We start from the raw sequence: 18,793 nt of genomic DNA, 5'->3' as shown, positions 1-18,793 counted from the left end.
ATATGCTCACTTATGGTAGTGCTGTGTGTGAACAGGGCTTAACCAAGGGCACTTTTTCCCATGTGGTTTTTCCCCTTGGACATCAAGTGTGAAAGGACACTCTAACATATAATATTTTGTACTTCTATATTATATGGATGTGGCACACATGCAAGGGTTGACTTGCATTTTGTGGATACCACACTTTTGGCTCTCTCTCTCTCTCTCTCATTTGTATGTGTGAGCTTCTCTACCCTGCACCTAACCCTAATGTGCAGGTTTTTGTGTGTGAGTGTGTGAGTCCAATACCCAACATTTGGTATCAGAGCTGAAAGCTGGCCTTGGAGTGGTGGTTGTGCAGAATCTGCTGAAAAAAACTGTGAATTTCCGTCGACTGCGAATTTCCGTCGACACTGTGTTTTTCCGTCGACGGACGTCCGTCCGCCGGTTCCGTCCAGTTGCTCCACCGTCCGGCCGCCAGAGACGGGCGGCACTAGTGGGGAGCCCACCACCACCGCCCAGCTCACGGGCGGCACTGCCCTTCCCAGCCGGCGGCTGTACCGTCCGACAGCAGCGACGTCCGACAGCTGCTCCGTCTCCCCGTCAGCGCTCCACCCGCCGGCCAATGTCGTCCCGTTCCGTCGACGCCTGCAGACTAGCCGTTCCGTCACAGCCACCGGACATCTCGTCCCGTTCGGCCTCCGTCGCCGTCGCCTCGCCCAGCGCTCCGAGCCCGCCGTCGCTGTTCCGTTCCCGTCTGCTCCGGCCTCCGTGCGCGCTAGCCCACGCGTGGCCTTTGTTCGACGCCAGCGCGTCCACTCTCCCTGCGCCTTCGTCTGCTCCGTCCCGGCTGGTCCAGCCTGACACAAGCACCGGGAGCCCCGTCGCCTTTGCCCCGCCTGCTCGACAAGCGACTCCAGCGCGTGCTGCTCCCTCCTTTTGCTGCTCGCCCGACACCAACGCCCAGCGACTCCGTCTTCAACGCCCGCCCAACTCCAGCGACTAGCTCGTTACCTGCCTGGTGCAGCTCGCCTTCGCCTCTGCCATTAGCTCTGTACGCTTCAACCCAAGCTCCCCGTCGGCTGCCCACAGCCATCCGCTTTCTCCACCTGCAACGACTTGGTCCATTGCCCAAGTTCCTTTTCAATTTGTCTGCTCCAAGCCTGCTGCCCTTCCCTGAAGGTATTTCTCTGTCAAAATTTTTTATCAAACCCAAATACAAAATCTGCAGCTATTGCAGTGCAGGTCATATGCCGATTTTGCAGACAATAAATACTGTGCAATCAGATTGAAAAGAAAATTGCAGATGAAATTTGGGGGTTTTTGAAATTGAGGTCAAAATCAGCAAATTGAACCTCTCACATTTGCAGAAATTTGGAGGTTTTTCAAAATTGAGGTCAAAATTGGCAAATTGAAGCTCTTACATTTGCAGAAATTTGGGGCTTTTCTGAAAATTGGCCAATTAGATGCACATTGAAGCGATTGGAGTGCATAAAAATTGGGGATTTTCTGATTGGAGCATGTAATTGGGCATTACAGCTGCGATTTGTCGCGTATGTATACACATTGAGTGTAATTGGACAATTTGGTGCAGGTTTACACTTGCTTTGGTTTGCAGGCATACATTTGCACAGGACATTTGGTTGCCTGGCAGTGCACATTGGTGCTTGGTTTGCTTGCAGTTATACTTTGTTGACATGGCACAGAATGCTACGGATGTATTTGGTGTGCTCACCCAGGAGGACAAGCTGGATGGATCTAACTACTCCCTCTGGAGTTTTATGATCCGTAATTTGCTGGTAGCCAAAGGGCTTTGGGGCATCGTGTGTGGTGATGACACACGCCCACATACCATTCAGCCAGCCACGCCTCAAAGGGGAGGTGCTCAAAGAGCTCCTGATGTAGATCCTGCTCCCACACAAGAGCAGAAAAGATGGGACTCTAGAGATGCACAGGCCATGTCATTGATAGCCCTTTCAGTGAAAAGGACTATTATTCCGCACATTCGTTCATGCAAGACATCGAAGCTTGCATGGGACACATTGGAAGCAATGTATCAGGTACGCAACGAGGCAAGAGTTGCCTACTTGAAGAGGCAATTGGATCTTCTTTCTATGGATGAGGGTGACTCTATGGCAGATCATCTCACCAAAGTGAAAGATTTGCAGGAACAATTGCTCAACATTGATGAGGTTATCCCAGACAGACAGATGGTCACCAACACTCTACATTCTTTACCGCCTTCCTACTTGGGTTTTCACACCTCTCTCAACCTCTCAATGAGAGGAGGTGGTGATCCCGTCACTTTTGAAGAGCTCGTGGGTTTACTCTTGCAGGAAGAGCAAACAAGAGCAAACATATGGAGCAACCGTGGTGGAGAAAAGGCATTTACAGCCAAGGATAAGGGTAAAGCAAAGAGCTTTAAGCATGGGGGACAACAGTCTAGCAAGGCTGGTCATGGACAGCCCTCTTCTAGTGGTGAAAAGTCTGACAAAGGGGATGCAAACAAGCCCAAAAAGAAGGGAAAATGTCACTACTGCCATAAGCCTGGACACTATATCAGTGAATGTAGGAAAAGGATTGCAAAAGAGAAAGAAAGAAGCAGGCAATGCAGTAGCAGACTCTTCGGATGACAAAGCAAAGCAATCAGCTAATGTAATCCAGGAAGAGTACACTTTTTTGGTCACATGCACTAGTGACACACCAAGTGCTTCGGACACTGATATGTCTTGCATTGCATCTGACAGACAGAATGCATCATGGTATTTTGATAGTGGTGCTTTGAGCCACATCACTTCATGCAAAGATGTATTTCAGCACTTGGTTTATGCTTCAAATGGCCGCACTATATCATGTGCAGATCATACCACATATCCAGTAAAGGGAATTGGTAATATCATACTTATTGCAGCCAATGGTGCCAATATATGTATGAAAAATGTATTGTATGTTCCAGGAATAAAGAAAAATCTGCTCTCCGTCTCAGCCATAAACGACCAAGGTTTAAAGGTTGAATTTGAAGATGGGAAGTGTTTGGTAAAAGACCCATCAAAGGGTTATGAAATAGTCACTTCTGGAACACGATACAAAGGCTTGTATAAGCTGGACAGCTATGACAAGCGCACTTATGATGTAAATACAGTGGCTGCCCACACTCCTGCTATGCATGATGCAGAGCTATGGCATGCTCGTTTTGGGCATGTAAATTTTCAGAGTTTGATGCTTTTGCAGAAGCATCATATGGTTGATAATATGCCGCCTCTTGAGTCTCCACCAAGACATGTATGTGAGGGGTGTATTTTGGGAAAGATGCAACGGAAACCATTCCCCAAAGATGGAGCTGTTAGAGCTGAAAGTAAATTACAGCTCATACATAGTGATGTATGTGGTCCAATGCGGACACCATCCATAGGGGGGCATCTTTACTTCGTCACATTCATTGATGACTACTCCAGGTTTGCTTGGGCTTACCCTTTGAAAGCAAAAGAAGATGTGTTTACATGCTTTCGACACTTTGTAGCAATGGCTGAAAATATGTGTGCATGTAAAGTCCAAACACTTCGCTCAGCTAGAGGTGGAGAATACATGTCAAATGCATTCAAGGATTATATGCTTCAAAAGGGCATCAAACACCAATGTACTGTGCCTTATACACCGCAGCAGAATGGTGTAGCTGAAAGGAAAAATAGATCTCTCATGGAGATGGCAAGATGCATGGTGAAAGCACAAAAGTTGCCTCACAAATTTTGGATGGAAGCTATAATGTGTGCAACTCATGTGTTGAACAGGTGTCCAACAAAAGCTTTGAAAACCATAACACCATTTGAGGCTTGGTATAGCCGAAAGCCAACAGTGGATTATATGCGTACATTTGGGTGTTTGGCATATGCACATGTGCCAGAACAACTCCGAACAAAGCTTGATGACAAAGCAATTAAATGCATTTTTGTGGGCTACAGCAATGAAAGCAAAGGATACCGTCTTTATAATCCAACTACACGAAGGATTTTTGTGAGTAGAGATGTGGTATTTGCTGAAAATTCAGAACAGCCCATGGTCAGCTTGTATAAAAATAATGATACAGGCATACAGGACATGTTTGATGGACTTTTACCCATTGCAATTAGGGGGGATTCAGATCAGCCAGCCCCTACACAAGAAAATCCACATGTAGAACATGTGGACCAGCCAGCCATTCAGCCCCCTTCTGTGGAAGAAGTGGAAGATCTTGTCAGGGAAGAGCAAACAGCCATAGACACAGCCAAGTCAGTGCCAAGATGGTTGCTGAAAACTTTGCAAGAAAGCAAACTTGCAGCTCCACTCACAGGTAGAACAAGGGCTAGTTCCAGCCATGCTTTGAATGTACATCGTGGGGAGTCTGCATTCGCAATGGGTGGTCTCTTTGATTCAGAAGAGCCTTCTTATGAAGAAGCACATGAGAATGAGCATTGGTTGCAAGCTATGCAAGCTGAAATTTCTTCTATCATGAAGAATAATACATGGGATCTTGTGGAATTGCCTAAAGGCAAGCATGTAATTGGCACAAAGTGGGTGTACAAAGTCAAAAGAAAGTCTGATGGTACTATTGACAGGTACAAAGCAAGACTTGTGGCTAAAGGCTACTCCCAGAAAAAGGGAATAGATTATGAAGAGACTTTTGCTCCTACTTCGAGAATGACCACAATAAGATCTGTGATTGCATTGGCTGCTCATAAAAAATGGAAAGTGCATCAATTGGATATCAAAACTGCATTCTTAAATGGAGATTTACAGGAGGAAGTATATGTAAATCAGCCCATTGGTTTTGTAGTTCCTGGTGAGGAACATAAAGTATGCAGGTTGCACAAAGCATTGTATGGGTTAAAGCAAGCTCCAAGAGCTTGGTATGATAAGATACATGCTCATCTAACCAGCCAAGGTTATGAGAATAGTCCAGCTGAAAGCACATTGTATGTGAAGAAAACCGATGCCGATATTCTCATAGTCATCTTGTATGTAGATGACATGCTCATTACAGGTACAAGCAAAGCACAAATTTCAGATTTCAAAGCTGATTTGAAAGCTGAATTTGATATGTCAGATTTGGGGCCTTTACACTACTATCTCGGCATACAGTTTATGCATATAGATGATGGCATTGTTATGCAGCAAACTAAGTACATAAAAAGTTTGCTAAAAAGGTTTCACATGGATGAATGTAAGCCCATTTCTACTCCGGTAGAACCAGGTGTACGGCTTACTATGCATGATATTGGAGAGCCTTTTGAGGCCGGCCTTTATAGCCAGGCAGTGGGATGCCTCATTTACTTGTGTAACACGAGGCCAGACATATCTTTTGGGGTGTCTTTGTTGAGCAAATTCATGCACAGCCCAGGCACAAAGCATTGGCAAGCAGTCAAACGCATTTTTCGATATCTTAAGGGTACCCTGGATCTTGGTTTGTTCTATCCCAGGGGGGGCAGCTTGCAGCTTTATGCATACAGTGATTCAGATTGGGCTGGTGATTATGATACCAGGCAATCCACCAGTGGGAATTGTTTTTTTCTTGGCAGCTCATGCATCTCTTGGTTGAGTAAAAAGCAACCCACTGTTGCTACATCTACTTGTGAGGCTGAGTACAGGGCAGTCTTTACAGCTACAGTAGATTGTGTATGGTTGAGAAGACTATTGGCTGATCTTCGTGAGTGTCAGCAGACACCCACCACCATTCTCACTGATAGCCAGAGTGCTATGGCCGTGGCACGAAATCCAGTATTTCATGCACGTACCAAGCACATAGAGATTCATTATCACTATGTCAGAGAGAGGCTACATGCAGGGGAGATCAGTTTATCTTATTGCCCTACACAGGATAATGTTGCAGATCTATTCACAAAGGCTTTACCTCGAGAAAAGTTTGAAGCTTTCCGCAAAGCTTTTGGGCTTACTCTCATACAGAGAGTGATCTGCTTCCTTGTACAGGTTCACACTTCCACTACAGGGAGAATTTGTAGGCATATGCTCACTTATGGTAGTGCTGTGTGTGAACAGGGCTTAACCAAGGGCACTTTTTCCCATGTGGTTTTTCCCCTTGGACATCAAGTGTGAAAGGACACTCTAACATATAATATTTTGTACTTCTATATTATATGGATGTGGCACACATGCAAGGGTTGACTTGCATTTTGTGGATACCACACTTTTGGCTCTCTCTCTCTCTCTCTCTCTCTCTCTCATTTGTATGTGTGAGCTTCTCTACCCTGCACCTAACCCTAATGTGCAGGTTTGTGTGTGTGAGTGTGTGAGTCCAATACCCAACAGCCATAACCTCCTTTGTATGGCTGATCATTTTTCAAAATTTTTTACTTAATTTTATCTTAAAAATTAACTCTAATTGATTTAAAGTAATCTATACTAATAAAATTCACTTATAAAAGAGAAAACATTATAAAAAGTTTAATTCCAACAATTTTCACTTAACTAGGATGAAGAAGGGTTGATTCTAAGAAGAGAGAGGAGAAAAGCCTTTCGATCAAGGCATAACATTCATTTATCACTTCAAATAATCATAAACATTAGAAAAACATAAAATCAATAAAGAAAATACAAGAATCTCTACTTACATAATTTCTTGGAGCTTTCCTTTGGCTTGATGGTTTGAGGGTTTAACTCTTGTTTGTAACAAGAGTGGCCACCAATCTTTGGAAGAGGGAAATGTCAAAACTAGTGAATTATTAATAAATTCACAGTTCTTGGCTTGGGAGGAGCAGAGTAACAGTGCATAAAACACTATTAAGTTTCAACAAAGGAGAGGGCTTCTATTTATAGGAAAAAGTGAGCCTCTAACCAAGCCAACTGATTCTAGAATTTTCCAGATCAGTTTGGTCAATTTTTGACCATTTTTAGGTCAGTTTTGGTCACTTTTTGGATCTAGTTGAAACAGGAGAGAGGAGAGATGAAAATATCTCATTATTTGGGAGTTTAAAACTCATTCAAGCATGTGAAATAGGAGCCCTCTTCATGAGGGGAATTCTCCCATGCAGAGGTGTCAAAAATGCATCATTTCACCTAAATATCTCTCTTTTTTAACTATTAACCTTGTCCTTAGTCAACTCTTCATCTTATGTGAGTATTTACTCATTTTTGGGAGATTTTCCTTTTATTCTTCTATTTATCTCCTCCCTACATTTGGATGAATCTTATTGGTCCATAGGAACCTTAATTTAAAATTTCGAAAAAATCTTCACTCCCATGATAATGCCTCTTGAACAGATTATACTTAATTTCTAATGCACCTTCTGAAAATCTTTTTGAACTTCTGTTTCAGGGGAACTTATTTTAATAAGATGAGGTATCTTTCTATCCAAAAATATTTAAAATCTGAATATTCTCTTTCTAGAATATTTTCTCTCTCTAGGTCAAAACTGGTAGAAACAAGATCTTTTATATTTCTGAAGAGGGATTTGATTACAGGGGAAGATACTGGACATCCTGAGAGGCTGGGGGAGGAATCTTACAGAGCCGGAGCCATGATCTCCTCATAGAGCATAGAATAGATGTCTCTCTCCTCCTGAGGAATATCCCTTGCACTTCATGATATCAATCTTATTTGGATTCACTTGGCGAGGCCCAATGGGATGACTCTTTTGCTCTAGCAATCGGAGATTGCAATGACAAAAGACACTGGTATCTTCCTCTCTGATAGTGCGAGTTCTCTTAGAGACACTTTGACATGCTTCAGGCTCTCCCAGATTGGGGATATCCTCGAGGGGGATACCTAGTTGCATGGCCTTCCAAGCCTTTAGGCTATCATAGATTTCTTGTGGCACATGCTTACGTGGCCCAATGCCAAAACCCTTTGTTTGTGACAAATGTGCCTTTAGCTTGGTGACATTGCCATGGTGCTTATCGCACAAAAGTTGCATTTTCACTTTCCGGAGCCCGAGCCACCATATCTAAACTCGAAGGTGACATTGTTCCAAAGAGAATCACCTGTTCGAGGCATCCTACAAGGCGGGGATAAATGTAGATTGTTGGCCCTGCAAGTGCGATACATAACATAAAGTAATCTCATTTTATGATTCATGAATTTAATTGTCATCTTGGCCAACGATAGAGCAAGGGGAAGAGAAGGTAGGTAGCCTTAGGCCTCAATAGAGCAAGGGGAGGAAGATATGCGATAAATATTGACGGTAGAGAACAAAACGTGCTGCTTTGTGTGTTGTGCAAAGAAAACCAACATAAAGCAAAACATGACATTACCTCTTTAGAAGACCTCCACAAGGCCCAAGGACACTAAGGAGCAGGCGGGCTGACACGGGCGTTGATTCGATGGCGAGCTGGTACACAAAACGGCGAAAAAGTACAGGCGGCCACCACTGGGAAACGCGCACGGAAAAGGTATGAAACGATGTGATGTGACGGGCTGTAGGGTATTAAAATATTCAGGATGAATAAAAAACGCGTTTCGTACAAGACGAAATGTCTCGATACGCTTCGTACGTTTCAAACCTGTACGAAACACGTTTCTATGCAACATTGCTAGAGACCAAAAGTTTCCTTCGGCAAATTTCTCGTTCTCTTAAACTCAGATTCCCAGAGTATTCCTTCTCTAGATTTTTTTGGCTGTTTGGCAGGTGGCCTTCTAGATTGGATCATGCATAGCCCTTTCTAATCTGGACTAGATATTGGGCTTTGTGGACAATATGGCATGTAAGAAATCATTTGGTTTTTCATTCCGTAAGGATTGCACGCTATCACTACTTTCATCAATCCTCGTGTCAGTCTTTGTTTGACAACATCCACTTGGATCAGATCGATGATGGCCAGTTGGCTTTGTTTTTTCAGTTTTTTAAATTTATGTGACCGTTCTTCAAGAACTTTGTCTCACTTTTGAGGACTTCTTTCTTTGTACATTGAAGCAATAGAACATGGCTTTTTACGATAAAAAAAAGTGTGTGTGTATATACATATACAGCAAAGGATCTGATTTTTTGTTAATTGTTGAAATAAATTTGTGGCAGGCCATGGGAATACCAGGCTACACAGCAACCAATAGAGTCACATACAAACATTCTGTTCTCATCAGGCACTTCAGGTGAGTATTGTTGTAGCCATGCCAAGACAACTAGACCAGATATTGTTTAAAAGTAATTCTAAGCAACCTTCTACTCTTATGAAGGGAAGCCAAAGGCTGTGCCATACTCACACCTACAGCCTATAAGACTTGGGGCTGATGCTTGGACACATCTAGATTTAAAAGTTGGAGATGTGTTTATATGTCCAACAAACCTTGGATGGATGGTGGGACCGATGTTGCTGTATTCATGCTTTTTGGTCGGAGCCACAGTTGGTATCTATGATGGATCGCCACTTCATCGAGGGTTTGGTCAATTTGTACAGGCAGGCATCACAGTTGGTAGCTTGAGATTTTTTACACAACCAATTGCTGCCCGTCAGTGAGGCCCATTCATGCCACATTGGGGGATGGACAGGCAATCCTGCCTGTTCATCAACTGGCTCATCCAGGCCGCCTGTTGGGGATAAATGGGCAATCTTGCCCATACAACTCCCCACGCGTCGCATGGGTGGGGAAGGTTGTGTTTATAAGCCTCAAATTATCCTTGGCTTATAGGGGATGTTATTGTGTCCTCTTGATTGAGTTTAAGTATACCTTTTCTTTTTGTAGGATGTTGGTGCTACAATCTTAGGAACTGTGCCGACCATTGTGAAGACATGGAGGAAAACCAGCTGCATGGATGGACTTGATTGGTCAAAAATAAGGTGACAAACCTTGAAATGCGGACTACATGTTTGCCATTATGTTGTTCCGTGGGAAAGCTTTATAGATTTGGTGTAATTGATGCATTCTAGGGGATCTTTAAAGTTTGTATACACATAAACCCTTCATAAGCCCTCATCCCATGCCCTCTTCACACAGTTTCCCCCCTGTTAACCCCCATTCACATGTAGCAACCTGCACAAACAAACACATCATCCCCACCTTATCATGAGAACCATGACATATTTTTATGGTGCCTGTTTCAGGATCTTTTTCTCTACAGGCGAGGCATCAAATATTGATGATGACTTGTGGCTAAGTGCAAGGGGATTCTACAAGCCAGTGTTAGAACCTTGCGGTGGGACAGAGCTGGCATCGCCATTTCTTCACGGATGCATGTTGCAGCCACAAGCTCTGGCCGCCTTCAGCACCCCCACTATGACCACCTCTTTTGCTATCCTAAATGAACAAAGACATCCATATGTAAGTTTATAGATCTTTTGAATCGAAGTGTCCCAGAAGCACTATTTTTCAATGGTTTGATTTGAAACTTTTGTAGTTCATCAAAGGTATTTCATGTCTTAGGTATAGGTACTTACAGCTATTTGCTTCATTCGGGAAGAGAAGCAAGCTAATTCTTAAAAAGTGAGTGTTGTGGGTAATGGCCTAGCAGTCTGCCTTTGTGGCTCACATAGAGCAGCCTCTAGGGCTCCCCACTAACATTTATTGTAATGCCTTCTTTTTCAACCGATGCTTCTTTATGCATGCATTCATATGTACACTTGGGTGTGTGTGTGTGTGTGCGTGCCGCACACACGTGCATGTGTCGTAGTAACAAGAAATGACCTTTTTCTAGCCACTTGAGAATTTTGCCACGATTTTCCCCTGGTAGGTTTTGATTTTCGTCAATTCTCCTTGTTACTTCTATTAGCTTATGATCTATCCCAAGTTTCTCCTCTATTTCTTTTTTCATCATTTCTATTTTTGTCTATTATATAATGTTAGACATGCCATGCTGTTTCCATTTTCTAGTTTCAAGCCATTTCTGTCGCGGAGACATAACCTGTTTCTGTTGCAATGTGTGTGTGTGTGTGTGTGTGTGTGTTTTTTTTTTTTTGGGGGGGGGGGGGGGGGGGGTCACGTGTATCTTGCACTTGGATGCCATGGATGTGACTGGAAAGGAAAAGTGCAAGCCTTATGGTTGGGGCCCCTTGTGAACCCTTGTCTAGGGACGTGTAGCCAGTGTGCCACCACAGGAAGATCAGGGTCATATGTGCATGTCCAGCACATGTCCGTGTCCCACACATGGATGCAACCCTCTTGAATGATGTATTGATGTGCGAGGCACTTATTAGGTTGGTAGCCGGGTGAACGGGCATTTGCCAGAGTCATAGGTCTAGGTAGAGGAGCCCGTTTGTGTGTGCATCCATCTTTGGAATGGAAAGTTGCAACACATTTAGGGGATTATGGTGGCTAAGGGGCTGAGGGGCTGTGGACAGCCTCTAGGCCAGCCTAGTGGGGTGGGCAGGGCCAAGGACGGTAACCAAGGTTAGGCACCCACGCAAGAAAAAGGTATTTTTTTGTCCTCTTGCAGGCCTACATGCCAGCTATTCCAGCTCAGTAGCCCTATATAAGGGTGCTCCAGGCCCCCTCGCTAAGCACCTGCTCTCTTTGCAAGAACCCACAGCAATGTGTGCAAGCTACGGGCAGCCCACAGGCAAGAAAACGCGAGGGAGGAGATCTAGGAACCAGGTGACCAGCAGAGATCACAAATCCCTGCACCTGGAGGAAAACAGAAGGCATCCAGGGTGCTGTCCGGCAGCAAAGAAGGCGACCAGGTCTCTCTTCTGAGTGTTTGGCATGAAGTCTATGGTCAGAATTCGGTGCTGATTTGGAGGAGCTTACAGTTAGTCCATACTCATGCAGCAATACAAGCAAATACACCCTCACGGTGGGGGCTCTTCAAAGGGTTATTTGAGACCCAATTTGGTGTACTCTCTACTGTCTCTCTCTCTCTCTCTCATATTTGTTCATGTGCAAATCATCAAGTTTATGAATTCTGAATTAGGCTGTTATCAAGTTAATGATTCTACTCCAAGCTTCGGATGCAACAATACTATCATAATTTTTTTTCTTTTAGTGTGGATGGTTTGCTTGTGGTCATGAAGAACCTTGATTGCTCCCTCTATGGTGACTTCAGACGTTGAGAGAGAGAAAGAGGTACAAGAAGAATTGGTGGCATTGACCGACATGACCATCTGGAATGTTTTGCACATTTTGGCATTGGTCTCTGTTAGCATGCTGCTCGAACAGCTTTTGCAGAGTAGCAGATGATGCAAGCCATGATCGATAAGCTGTGGCGAACCGTGCAGCGCCGGCTGTCCAACAGTCACCCATAACCTGACCCCCTTCTTCCCCTCCTCCCCCAAACATGCTTTTGCTATTGAGCAGCAGAAACTTCAGCATGCTCACCAGATGGCCATGCGCCAGATGGAGCTGCAGTTCGAGGCCCAACGACGTGACCCGGAGTGGCACCAATAGGTGATCAAGGATTTCCGATAAGAGCAAGCAACCAAAGACAATGCAAGGAGCATGATCGGTTCCTTTGACTGCAAGACAATATCGGCTTCTTCGAGTTCAAGGAACCCTTTTCCAGAGAGAGTGACCTTTAGTAAGTATGATGGTAAACTCGACCCTACTGTTTTGCATTCTTTTGGTTACATCGATTCGAAGCATATTTTTTTGCAATAAGTAGGACGGATAAGGAAAAGAGTTTGGGTAACTGTCATCTGACATAAGATGCCATTGTTTGGTGGCAAGATTGGTCCAAACAATGGCAAGATTGGTTCAAGGCCCACACTGAGTTCAGTGTTGCGAACTATGAGTGGGACCACTTTGTCATGGATTTGAAAGGGTGATTTTTACTGCGCCAGAGTTTGCACAGTTGTCCTTCAGTTTTCTAGCAAGGTCACTCACTTCGCCTTACACTTGGGCAAATATGAACTGAATAAGAAAGGACAATTCTTGTATGGGCTAGACACAATTCAGTGGGATGTACGGATGTTTCAGCCCGTGGACTTCGGGGCGGCACTCTTGCTTGTGGAGAGTGCTGAGATAAAATACAATGGTGGAAAGCCCAAGACCGTTCACACCCAAGCACCTAGGGCATCGAATGCAGGTTCACATCCGAGGACCCAAGGCATCAAATGCAGGTGCAAAGGGCTAGAACCAGACCTAGACCTAGATGGGGGGCAACCCCATGCCAGGCTTCCAGCGCAGTGGGCTCTAAGCCGGCCACGAACACACCCAGCTTACCCTAGACTAGAAAGACCAAGCGAGTATGTTGCGTGGACAATTGGACCAGACTGGTAAGGCCCAATATCAGTGGGAGGGTCGTTTTTGGTGCCACCGAGTGGGGTATACCTTATAGACTGGCCCCAAGAAACTCCTGGCCGCGACCAAGGTAGTGGTTGTTGAGCCCAAACCAAAGAGCCTCCCTCATCTGACCCCATTGTTAGTACTATTATGGTGGGGAGGATACGGTCAAAACCGCAAGAGGGAACCCCTCAAGAGCTGGAAGCTCAGCTTGAGGGAACCCCTCAAGTGCTAGAAACTTTGCAAGAGGGAACCTCCCATAAACATGATGATCAGATGGAGAGGACTCTAGATACAGAATGACAGCTCATGAAGTGTCATGGCACTTTGAGTGGCTTCCCAGTTGTAGTCTGATTGCGGCAGTACTGAAGAGGTCATACTTGAGCGGCTATCGACGCCAATAGACAAGGAACTCACTGAATTTAGTGATGGAATGGTTGCACAAGTCAAGTTTGTTTCTCGGAGTGCAACATTAGTCTCGCAGGTGGAGTTTACACGCGATTCATAGTCACACCGTCGGTTGGTGCATGCATGATTTTGGGTGTAAGGTGGTTTCAATAGTGCAAACTACATATTGAATAATAATTTGTGGATCACGATGACGCTACCAAAGGCGGTAATCTTCCAAGGCGAACCAGACAATGCTATAAAGTCTATTGTCTTTAGTGTACAGGTTTTTAGTCTAGACATTAAGTTTTTTATTGTTGTTGATGATGTTGGGACTAACCATGTGAGTGAGTTTTCCCAGGATTATGCACGGGCTGTACCATGTAGGAGATGCAGAGCGAGATGAAGAACGAAGAAGACTAAGGGACGAAAGCGCCTTGGAGACATCATGATATCCGATGGCCCCAAATAGTTTCGTCACTCACTTGCAAACAAAGGCCCACAGTTTGGTGGATACCAAATTACCTGACCCTGCTGGGTCCTGACATTCCAGATGGGTACCATACGACTGCATCGACATTTGGTGCAAAGGACCCACAAGAAGCTGACGCAAGATTCTATCATACAGATTCCCCAGGATTCTCCAATGGCATTGCCGACCCTATCATCAAGCTAAGAAAGAGGAAATGTCACATGTATCCCGCACTTGGATGCCGTGGACATGATTGTACATGAAAAGTGCAAGCTGTGTGGATGGACACTTGGCCCCCTTGTCCAAGGACATGTTAACCAGTGTGCCACCAGAGGAAGGTCAGGTTCAAGTGTGCATGCCCCGTACATGTCTGTTGTGCTTGTCCCGCACATTTACACAACCCTCTTGAATGATGTGGTTATTTGGGACCCAAGTCAGCGACAAGGAGCTGGTGGATTCTGGTCTGATCATGCATAGCCAAGGGAATATTCATGGGTACATGCAAAGGACTGCCTTGGGTTGAGGTGATAGCCCAAGTGGTTAAGGTGTTTGTCTAGGACCAGGAGGTCCTGGTCCTGGTCCTAGACAAAGTGGTTAAGGTGTTTGTCTAGGACCAGGAGGTCCTGGGGTCAAAACCCGCCAAGGTGCTTCCTTGGTGGCATTGCCTACAGGAAGATAAAAAGTGCCTACGGGTGGTGAAAAAATGGTAACTACAGGAGGATCTTGGGCCTAAAAAAAGGACTGCTTTGGGTTCTGCAATGTGAGTTTTGGATATCCATCTGAGCAGGTGCCCTCATGGATGGACACACTTCAGTGGTTTTCGTGATGGAGTCTATGAGAAGAGCCCTTGACACGAGGTTCATCATTAGCAGTTACTCCATAAAGAGGCACTTGGTTGAGAGAGAGTGTTGACAATGTAAGGGCAGGTACACTTCAAAAATGGAGTTAGAGCTTAAATGCAGATCTCGGGCATCCAGTATCTTGGGTAGGAGAAGATTTCATTGATGGGTTTGGATGAACTGATCCGTCCTTGGGTCTTGAGCAACTCTGGCATACTTACAAGATGGTTACGTCGTACGAGCAAATGAGAGAGGGGAGAGGGTCGTCAACATTATGTAAGATAGCATGTGAGTTCCCATCTAGAAGCTATACAATTAAGGACAGCTGCAGTTTTAGTTGGGGAGAATGTGACACACCTTGCTCCACGTAGTGGTGAGTTTTTTAAGATGAGACAAGTTTCAGGCATCTGGGCACTGGATGGGCAGGCAGCCTCTATTTGGGACGGTTCCCCAAGGAAAGGACTTTGGAGCTTGTTCACACATGTAGGCTGGTCCAGGTCCCAGGCAAGGTTCACACCTGGCAGTGCAGTCTACGGGCAGTGTGGGCAGGCTGGACAGGTTGTGGCAGGCATGTGAGCAGCAACCGGGCAGTTATAGCGTTCTTTTCAGTCTCAGGTTCCAGCCATAGCTTTTGGAAGGTTTGTATAGAAATCTTTTTCTCACAAAAGTAATACAGTTACAGTAGGTGGGCGACCACTGCGAGTTCTGCAATGGCACGGTAGCATGGCTCGGTGTAGTAGAGCAACTTGCGCTCCACTTTGTGCGTGCTCTTCATAAGGCTGTGAATGGCGTGGCCGTTGATCCGCTTCATAAGGGCATAGTCACAGGGGACACGGGACGGGACCTTGGGATGCTGGGACGCCGTTCCGGGATGCGGCAGCAATGGGGACGGACGGGACGGCGGACGGATGTTCCCCCGGGAGGCATCCCTCACAAGGGACGGGGGGATGGGGACGGCCGAGAGCCGTTGCGCTCCCCAATGGTCGGTTTTGTGACTGTTTTTTGATCGTTTATCCGGCCGTTTGGGGATGCCGTCTCCTCTTGCCTTGGCCCTTGGTCCTTGCCTCTTCTCTTGAGTCTTGCCAAGTTGCTTCTCTCTCTTGCCTATCTATATAAGAACAAGCACACACACACACTTCCTCACACACACACCTTCAAGCCTTCAAGGAAGTTCAAGTCTCTTGAGTCTTTGCTCATTGCTCAAGCTTCAAGTGGCAAGCCACACTCTAGTCTCTCTCCCTCAAGCCTCTTCCAACTTCCAAGCCTCTCACACAAGGCTCAAGCCTCAAGCACTCTAGTCTCTACTCTCTGCTATCTAGTCTCTCTCCCTCTCTCTCCTTCTCTCAAGCCATCTTCAACCATGGCATCCTCCTCACGTGCCGGGGCATCCCGTAGAAGGACGACGGGATGGACATGGTGGGAGGAGGTTAACTACATCCCATCCACTCATGGAGGCAGTTCTCGGCCATAGGCATGCAAGCTTTGCCCGTACCGGCGAACGGGTGGTGCCGACAAAGTGCGAGCCCACCTCTTGCATGAGAGTGGGCATGAGGTGCGGTTTTGCATGAATGTCACGCCCGAAAAGAGACGGAAACTTCTCGACAAGCTTGCCGTCTACGAGGCGGTCGAAGCGGCAAGGAGGACACCACAAGTGGCCGTGGATCCCGCGACGATGGGGAGAGGAACTCAAGCCCCTATGATGGAGTCATGTGGTGGATCGGGATCATGCACGCAATCACCTTCACCTTAACGAGGCCATGGATAGCATGATAGAGAAGTAAGACTTTGTGCCTGACGAAGACAAATACGAGAAGATCCATGCTTTGTGTCTAGGAAGGTGGAATTCCTACTATCCATTGCATGTAGCAGCTTATGTGGTGGACCTAGAATTCCAAGGCAACAAGTTGGAGAGTGACCAGGAGGTGAGCGCTGGGTGGAGGATCATCTTGGACTGTCTTGTGCCTGATGCATTGGTTAGGCGCAAGATCAGGGACCAACTTTCCATGTACAGGTCATTTCATGACTCCTATGGCTGTCATGATGCATAGATCGATCGCTCTAAAGTTGGTGCTGCTCTATGGTGGGAGGACTTTGGTCCGGATAGACCGGAGCTACAACAGCTGGCCATTCGCATACTTAGCTAGGCCGTCAGCTCCTCTTGCTTGGAGCAACTTTGGAGCACCTACAACCACATTGCCTCTAGGAAGAGGAACCGACTCAGGGTAGAGCGTGGCAATGAGCTTGTCTTCGTCAGCACGAACTTGCGAATGCTTTGCAAGAGCGTGACCAAGAAGGTAAATCCCTTCACCGAGTGGGAGATGAGTCAACAAGAAGAGCAACAAGAGGATGAGGTGCAACAGCAGCATGCCAGTGAGGATGAGAGTGAGGGTGAGCTTGATGTTCCTTTGGCACAAGCTACCCATGACCATGAGGCGAGCACTTCACGTGGACGATCATTCATGGATCATGATTCATGGGCCTTACTACTAAGCTCTAGCCTCTAGGCTTTAGCACTTTTTGTCATTTGAGTCCTTCCATGTATTGTGCCTCCTTAAGGCTTAGTCTTGACTCTTGAGTTATATGACTCATTTTGTATCTACTTAATTATTAATACAATCAACCGTCAACGCCTTCACTCTTTGATCGGCGTATTTTGTTAATATGACTCAAAAGCTTACCATTTTAGTGTAAATTTGTGCTCATTTTGATGTACTTCCAAAGTAGAATAAGTGTAGAGTAAAAAAACTTTTAAAAAAAGTATTTTTTGAGTGCCGTTTTGAAACCGGCCTCCGGTAGAAACCAGAGTGCGGTAGACTAGCAATCACCCGTCCACTTGTAGTCTAGATATGAAAACAAAACAGATTGGAGCTAGAGTGCCCAAATCTGAAAACAAGGCGACACCTGTTGGCCCCAAAGCTTGGCGCCCCTTGCGGTATTTATTTATTCAATTCCAAAAATATGAATGGCTGAGTACAACAAAAATCAGCCAAGAGATTACACCTGTATGTCCAATCTGACGGCCCACAATTCCCTCTTAGCACAGAGGATCTATGCACACAGATCTGTGTTTCACAATAACACACTGTGCCTCCCTCTAATCAGCCAAGACCACTAAGCAGGGCAGCCATGAGCATACATCTGGCATAACTCAAGTGCATGATACAACATCTCAGCTCATACATACATGTACTGTCCAAACTCTGTCTCAACCCTTGTCAATCTGCCATACCCCTCCTCTCACAAGGGGCCAGATAGCTCATATCTGCAACAGACATCACAGGCGGCAGTACTTGCTGTACTTGACTGCCCGTACACTGTACGACAGTCGTACAGTGTTGTACTTGCTGTGTACTTGTCTGCACAGCCTGTACAGAGCCTGTGCGCAGCCTGTCCAGCAGGGAGATAGACCCGCAGCCTGTCCCAGAGAGAGAGAGAGAGAGTACTTGCAGCAGATCTGGCCGTACAGTGCTGTACGGCTGGTTTGCACTCAGAAAAACAGCAGCAGCACCACACAAAATCTGCAGTCGACTCTTCTCTTCAGCTTCTCCACGCATGTACACAAGCGCATGAAAGCTCCACGATTCCTTTTCCCAAAAGCTAGAGAGAGGGGGAGGAGAGAGAAGCACTCACTCCAAAAGTGGAGTGGCCTCCTCCCCATAAAAATCCTAGGGCCCCCAAACTTTAAAAGTTCCCTAGGGCCACTAAGGCCTAGGGGCAACTTTTATAAACATTAAAAGTTTAATGTTCTAGTTCCCCCCTTCACACCTAGGGATGTCCACACATCTTAAACTCTGTCCGGGCACCCCCCCATGTGAATCATTCAATATTCTGACTCTGCAACCACCATGCCCACACTTGTGCTGTTCCATTTTCACAGGGCCATGACATACCCCCCTCTTGAAAAATGGCAAGCGGCCTCGATTGCATTCTGGTGATTTAGCAAAATATCCAAAGTGAAATATACAATATGGCAAGATTAGC

At 45.8% G+C, this 18,793-nt stretch overlaps 1 protein-coding gene and 1 long non-coding RNA gene across 5 annotated transcripts in view; both read left to right on the top strand.

The window, feature by feature from the left end:
- Positions 1–18,793, top strand: part of LOC147604794 (putative CoA ligase CCL12) — a 43,941-nt gene that overhangs the window by 13,056 nt on the left and 12,092 nt on the right. For all 4 annotated transcript variants that reach the window (XM_086794501.1, XM_086794500.1, XM_086794499.1 and 1 more), the window contains exons 7-10: positions 8,982–9,055; positions 9,140–9,360; positions 9,647–9,741; positions 10,006–10,222. In XM_086794501.1, coding sequence (XP_086650627.1) covers positions 8,982–9,055; positions 9,140–9,360; positions 9,647–9,741; positions 10,006–10,222 — 607 coding nt within the window. The remainder of the gene's footprint in view (positions 1–8,981; positions 9,056–9,139; positions 9,361–9,646; positions 9,742–10,005; positions 10,223–18,793) is intronic.
- Positions 12,417–17,532, top strand: LOC147604795 (uncharacterized). The gene is made up of 2 exons (XR_015265282.1): positions 12,417–13,487; positions 14,713–17,532. It is a non-coding gene; the product is annotated as an uncharacterized LOC147604795 (long non-coding RNA).

This window comes from Cibotium barometz, chromosome 61, assembly GCF_041138505.1.
Source record: "Cibotium barometz isolate CiBa-2024 chromosome 61, ASM4113850v1, whole genome shotgun sequence".
NCBI lineage: Eukaryota > Viridiplantae > Streptophyta > Polypodiopsida > Cyatheales > Cibotiaceae > Cibotium > Cibotium barometz.
Note: the sequence above shows the minus strand (reverse complement) of the source record. Positions and strands in the feature narration are given on the sequence as shown.